Below are 6,292 nucleotides of genomic sequence, written 5' to 3'. Positions count from 1 at the left end.
TTTTTACATCGATTCAGATTCTGTTTATATCTATTTTTTTTTATTATGAAATCGAATTGTTCACGGTTGGGATAATCGAACGTAAATGGTTACTACGAAAACTAAGGCTTTGAATGAAGATGACTTTTATTTTGGGTTTTTGGTTTTAGTTTTTGAATTTTGGTTTTTAGTTTTTGGTTTTTGGTTTTTGGATTTTATATTATTTGAAAACTAAAAAAAAGTAACTTTTGGTTTTTCATTTATTTTTTCACTAAAATGGCTTTCGAAGTGTGTAAGAAAAGTAATTTTGTAAAAACTTGAATGTTGTTTTTTTTTTGTTTTTGGATTCTAAAAACTCCGAAAACGGTCACTTGACCAGTCCAAGTGAATTTTTTATTATTATAATTACTATATAATTAAGCAAAAGAATCTAATTTTTGACACGTCACTCCATTATTTGGTCTTACTTTATCTTTCACCTATATCTCAGTTTTTCTTTTTTCTTTTTTAGTTTACTATATTATATTCATTTTTTTATATATTTTTTTACTACCTATCTACACCAAAACATTCACCTTTCAGACAAAAAGATTTACCCTTTGATCTTTAATAATGAACTTGGAAACAAGCATATTTACATTTTTTTTTTGCACATATTCATTGATTTTATAGAGGTTGTGACTATATTCACAGTTAAAAAAGCCTAAAAATGTATTATCTAGAAATAGTATGTGTTCTCTCTTGCACGTACAGGGTTCGTTGTATGAAGCTCAGAACTTTAAGGAACAATATGATATTTTATTCATAATCCCAATAAAATATAGATATATAAGAATTTCAAGATAAATAAATAAATAAAAGATAATATCAAATATTAATAAATATAATTAAATATCTATTTTTTTATATCTGATAAGATTTTTATGATATACGATTACGGTATAAACTGATAACAACTCACGATGATAATATCCGTTGTCGTTCTCTATGTCACTTGGAAGTTGGAACTAAGACAAAGATCTTGCCGGCGGGCGGGGGCACGATGATAATATCCGTTGTCGTTCTCTATGTCACTTGGAAGTTGGAACTAAGACAAAGATCTTGCCGGCGGTCGGAGCTCCGGCAGCGGAGAATCGTTTCCACGGCGGAGGAGATTGTGAAGGAGAGATCGAGAACATTCATATTTCTATTCATATCTCTATGAATTCATTTGGCAGTTGGTAAAGGTTTTATATGTTGTAAATTCACGGTATTGTAATAACTTTAAAATTTTCATTATATTTTGATTAGTAGCGGAGCCAATAAAAATTAAAATGCCATTAGCGTTGGTTATATATAAAATTTTCACCAATATATTAAAGGAAAAAAATGCTGGGAACGAATTTCGGTCCATGATTTGTTTTAAAGTGAAGGAAAATCTCCAAAAATATCGAAAAATATTAATTAAATATCTTGTGCATCTACTTTTTAGTGTACACACATACACACATGACACATATATATATAAACCTTATACCAAGAAAAAAAAACATGCATGTAATGATAAGTTTTCAAGAAAGCCTTCCGATTTCAATAAACATCTATGGAAATTAATTAAATGTTTTTTTTATGCCATTTATATAATAATCATATAAATGATATTTCGAAAATTAAATTTAATCAAGCATCACGAGTCAACCCAAAACAGTGGTCGAACTTGGCTCCACCCATTGGATAATTTCTTATTATAGTTGCCTTTCTTTACTCTCTTTTGGTATGCGTCCGTTTAGACAGAAACAACGAAGAAATATGCATTACCCGTATCTTAAATCTTATATATATATATATATATATATATATGTATGTATATATATATGTATGAATGTATATATATATATGCCTTTGGATCAAAGCAGAGTAGCAGCGAGTGTAAGAAAACACAAAGAACAATGGAGCAAAAGATGATTGCTTCAGACCCTTTTCTTGTTTCTCTTACTGCATTGCTGCCAATTCCTTTGTTTCATACTCATCAAACACGTGAAATCACGAGGAAGCAACTTTCCTCCGTCACCCAGAAAGCTTCCGATAATCGGAAACCTTCACCAAATCGGAGATCTTCCGCACAAATCGCTCCAAGAACTCGCCTTCAAGCACGGTCCTCTCATGTCCGTACACTTTGGAAACACTGCTATCTCGTGGTTTCTTCCGCTGATGCCATCGAAGAGATCACTAAGAGCCATGATGTCGGTTTCTCTAACAGACCCCCGAACACATCTCTAACTCCTCTCAAGGGTTCTGGTCGGGACATGGTGTATTCTCCTTATGGAGATCACTGGAGGCAAGTGAGGAAAGTGTCTGCTCTTCATTTGCTGAGCAAGAACGTTGTTAAGGGGTTCCAGAGTGGAATAAGAGACGAGGAGATATCGGATATGTTGAAAACTATCCGGCTCTCATCCCTCAAAGGCTCGGATATCGACTTATCTGACGTGTTCCTGTCCCTTGTGAACAACGTCGTTTATAGATCTTTCACGGGCCGTAGATACAAAGAGGTTAAAGGTATGAGCTTTGGAGAGTGGGATCTCAAGTTCAAGAAGCTCATGGGAGCGTTTTGCTTCGGGGATTTGTTCCCGAGCTTCGCATGGATGGACGGACTAACGGGTTACACGAAAAACCTAAAGAGAATCTACAAAGAGTTGGACGTTTTCATGGAACATCTCATCAGCGAGAGCCGTGGACAACATAGTTACTTGGATTCTCTTTTCCAACTCAAAGAGGAAGAGAAACTCGAATACCTTGACGATATCAAAGCAATCGCACAGGTAAAAGCCCTAAACCCTAAACCGTACACTCACTCAAATGATTCACCGTTATGTTTTTGCTTGTTCTTGATTTGATTTGCGAATTCTTTTTCAGGGAATATACGTTGCAGCGGTAGAATCTGTTGCGTTGGAGTTAGACTGGATAATGTCTGAACTCATAAGGCACCCCGATTCAATGAAGAAGGCGCAGGAAGAAGTGCGTCTTGTCGTCGGAAACAAGCCCAAGATAAGCGGCAACGACATTGATCAGATGCATTACTTGAAATGTGTTATAAAGGAGACAACTAGGTTACACCCTCCAGGCATCATCCCACGAGAAACAACTGAAACTGTGAGGATATACGGTTATGAGATTCCGCCCAAGACAAAGGTACTTGTCAACGCACACGCTATCCAATCAGATCCCAAGATTTGGGAAAGCCCTAACGAGTTCGTGGCCGAAAGATTCGAGGGGACGAAGATAGATTACATGGGCAACCATAGGGTTTCATCCCTTTCGGGTTTGGCCGTAGGAACTGTCCAGGCATGTCGTTTGGTGTCTCCTTGCTCGAAGACACGACAGCGAATCTTTTACATTGGTTCGATTGGGAGATGCCGAATGGTTTAGAGCCACGAGACTTGAACATGGACGAGACGTTTCAGTTCGTTGTCTCGAGAAAGTACCCTCTTCGGCTCGTTCCCGTTGCTCGGTTTCCCCTTTGATTGATTTCTTTGTTTCTGGTTTATGAAACTATACGTTTTTTTATATTATTTAATTTGCATTTCCATAATTAAGAACGTTTTGATTTAAAAGATTGTAATCCATATGAATAAAAAACTTTGCATTTCCTTGTAACGCACATTCGTATCTCAAGTTATTATATATGTATAACATATATATATATATATATATATATATATATATATATATATATGTGTTTAATACATCGTATATTGTTTAAGTTAGACATATTCACCATTTTGTAGCGATTTGATCTATAAATATATAATCATATCTACAAAATTACATTAGATACTAAATAAATACGAATTTAATAAGTTTCTAATATATAATTGTATACATATATACATGCAATACATTGATTCTTTTGGCATGAACCGGGACGTTCATTTTATAATTAAGAAATAATTCAAATGGAAGGTCTCTTTTGATACTTTATAATTCAAATAGCTATTTTGTTATAAAATAAAAACTATTACGCCTGTAGTTGAATTTCACTAAAGTTTAGGGGTATACATTAAATAGAAAAGTTGCTGTAGCTTAGCTTGGTTGGCCGTCGGGGACCGAATTCTGGAGAACTTTCGGTTTGACCTCCATACTTCCCTTATTTACGGCTATGCCCCTTCCTGAATCGCCTTCATCTGTCATCTACGCCGCGAAGTAAAAAGCCGAACCGATCAATTCGAGTAAATCTAACCAGAACCCTGCTTGTTGATTTCCTCACTGTTCATGTAAGTTCTTTAAATTTCTGTTCTTTTTTTTTTTGGTGGAAATCGATTTCTGTTCATTGTTTTGTTTATCATGTTGGACCCGCTGCGAATCAGTTTTCGACGATTCCAAGGACTCATGCTTTCTGGGTCCTCGTGGTTGCGATGAAGTTTGGTGCCTTATGGGTTTTATTTTATGTACGGATACTGAATTTAGTTTCTGTATATTCGTGTAGAGATTTCGTTTGCTGCTTTGGTATGTTAATTTCTCGGTTCACGAAGGTTGGATATCGAGTTTTCAGACAGCTCCACTGTGGTGAGTTCTGTTTCGAGTGTTTGCAACCATTCAATGGAATATGACCTTATGGTTACACGAACTGGCTGGACTTGTGTGATAATGGTGAACACTGGTTGTGGTAAATAGAAAATAGTTCTTTGATGGGTTTTGGATCATTGGAGCGTGTTTATATCTCTACGAATGATCACAGAAAGGTGGTTTCCTCTGTAAATCCTTACAAAGTGATGAATCAGATCATCTTGTTGCAGCTTTCTTTGAAATTATTCGATGATTCCTTGGATGTGAGTGCCAAAGTTCTAACCTTTATGCTGGAAAATGCGATTTTAACTTGGTTGATGACTGCTGGAATTCCTCAAGATATGAATGGGAAAGGTTGAAAGATTGAGCAGAAGAGCCTCTTGTTTCTATGAATTGGTCTTCTTGCTGATCGTTTTTTATATCTCCAGTGGGCTTTTTATCGGGACCCAAGTCTTTAGCAGGCAACAGAGGATGCATTCAACTATTGGTAGATGATTTTCCTTTCCTCTGGTTGAAGTGAAATGAGAGGTGAAAGCCATATTTTCTTGCATTTTCGAATGATTTAGCTCATTGAAAGCATGAATTTCGCAGGCAGACAGAAGGGTTTTCCACAATTCCTACATGCAGAGATTTCGACCCTTTTCTGAGTCTACCGCTAGTACTTCACAGCAAGACAATGAAGCTAAGCAAACGTAAGTGGTACGATGTGTAATGTGCATTTTCTGCTTATTCCAAGCAATTGGGTCTAACTTGAAAAGCTTGATCTTTGACTGTTTTGTTCTTTAAGCTCAAAGGTTACTAAAATTGCAGTTTTAACTCTGTTGACTCCTTTGTATGGTAGATGACACACTTAAGATCATAAGTAGAGATGGGTTAAGGGGCAGTTCTCACTTCTTGATTGAATGTGAAAGATCATTGACAAGTCTGAGTTTACTGGTCGTCTTTACCTTTGGTTCTTCTCTGTCATTTGGGCATGCGACTTTCTTATTTGGGCATGCCATGTTTGTAAATGGGCTAACTCATCTCGGAGCATAATTCCCATTCGCTCGTAAAGACAGGTTTTTTTAGTTTGATGTTGTGAAAATTTAACGCATTTCTTGCACTTCTCGATCTCATGGATGCTTTTTGCACAGGATAACTGTAATTTTTGTTAGCAAAGACGGGGAAGAGAAGCGCATCAAAGTCCCAGTCGGAATGTCCATGTTAGAAGCTGCACACCAGAACGACATAGAACTCGAAGGTAAAAGACCCGACTCAGTGTTGAATCTTCACTCTAGTCATTTCCTAAGAGCCTCTTCATCTACTTCCTCCTTGTTCCTTGCATATAGCTTTCGGTTTTATTCAAGAAAATCAATCCCCATTGGAGATTTTCCAATTGTTGAAAAGTTTGAAGACTTTTTGTTTTCAGGAGCATGTGAGGCATCACTAGCTTGTTCAACATGTCATGTTATCGTGACGGTACTTTCACCACACTCTGCATCAGACTAGCATTTCTTCCTGTGTCTGTTTACTGCAACAAATGCCATTGCAGGACACTGAATACTACAACAAGCTCGAAGAGCCGACAGATGAAGAGAATGACATGTTGGATCTTGCTTTTGGTCTAACCGAAACGTAACTTCTCTTTGGTCGAATTGAACTCTCTCCCTATACAAAGAATTGTCAGTCTCATTAAAAAAAATTGTTTTTTTCCCCCATCTCTTAGGTCTCGATTGGGATGCCAAGTGATTGCAACGCCAGAGCTTGATGGCATTCGGCTAGCGATTCCTGC

General features: G+C 36.7%; 2 protein-coding genes across 2 annotated transcripts in view; both read left to right on the top strand.

Annotated features, from left to right (window-relative positions):
* Positions 1-1,916: 1,916 nt before the first annotated feature.
* LOC104823135 (cytochrome P450 71A1-like) lies at positions 1,917-3,538 on the top strand. The gene is made up of 2 exons (XM_010554558.1): positions 1,917-2,777; positions 2,872-3,538. Exons 1-2 carry the CDS (start codon positions 1,920-1,922, stop codon positions 3,382-3,384), a joined length of 1,371 nt encoding a protein of 456 aa, XP_010552860.1. The 5' UTR covers positions 1,917-1,919; the 3' UTR covers positions 3,385-3,538.
* A 533-nt stretch (positions 3,539-4,071) lies between these two features.
* LOC104823133 (2Fe-2S ferredoxin-like) overlaps positions 4,072-6,292 on the top strand; it is a 2,754-nt gene continuing 533 nt past the window's right edge. The window contains exons 1-8 of the mRNA XM_010554556.1: positions 4,072-4,229; positions 4,442-4,521; positions 4,950-5,008; positions 5,113-5,213; positions 5,655-5,761; positions 5,930-5,979; positions 6,053-6,135; positions 6,227-6,285. Coding sequence (XP_010552858.1) covers positions 4,464-4,521; positions 4,950-5,008; positions 5,113-5,213; positions 5,655-5,761; positions 5,930-5,979; positions 6,053-6,135; positions 6,227-6,285 — 517 coding nt within the window. The 5' untranslated portion in view covers positions 4,072-4,229; positions 4,442-4,463. The remainder of the gene's footprint in view (positions 4,230-4,441; positions 4,522-4,949; positions 5,009-5,112; positions 5,214-5,654; positions 5,762-5,929; positions 5,980-6,052; positions 6,136-6,226; positions 6,286-6,292) is intronic.

The sequence above is a fragment of the Tarenaya hassleriana genome, unplaced genomic scaffold (genome assembly GCF_000463585.1).
Source record: "Tarenaya hassleriana unplaced genomic scaffold, ASM46358v1 Cleome4, whole genome shotgun sequence".
NCBI lineage: Eukaryota > Viridiplantae > Streptophyta > Magnoliopsida > Brassicales > Cleomaceae > Tarenaya > Tarenaya hassleriana.
This window is presented reverse-complemented; position numbering and strand designations above follow the sequence as displayed.

Excerpts from the sequence above, each read along its gene's own strand:
- LOC104823135 (XM_010554558.1), top strand. The coding sequence starts at position 1,920 with ATGATTGCTTCAGACCCTTTTCTTGTTTCTCTTACTGCATTGCTGCCA. Across the intron at positions 2,778-2,871 it reads ATATCAAAGCAATCGCACAG|GGAATATACGTTGCAGCGGT; the intron begins GTAAAAGCCCTA and ends ATTCTTTTTCAG.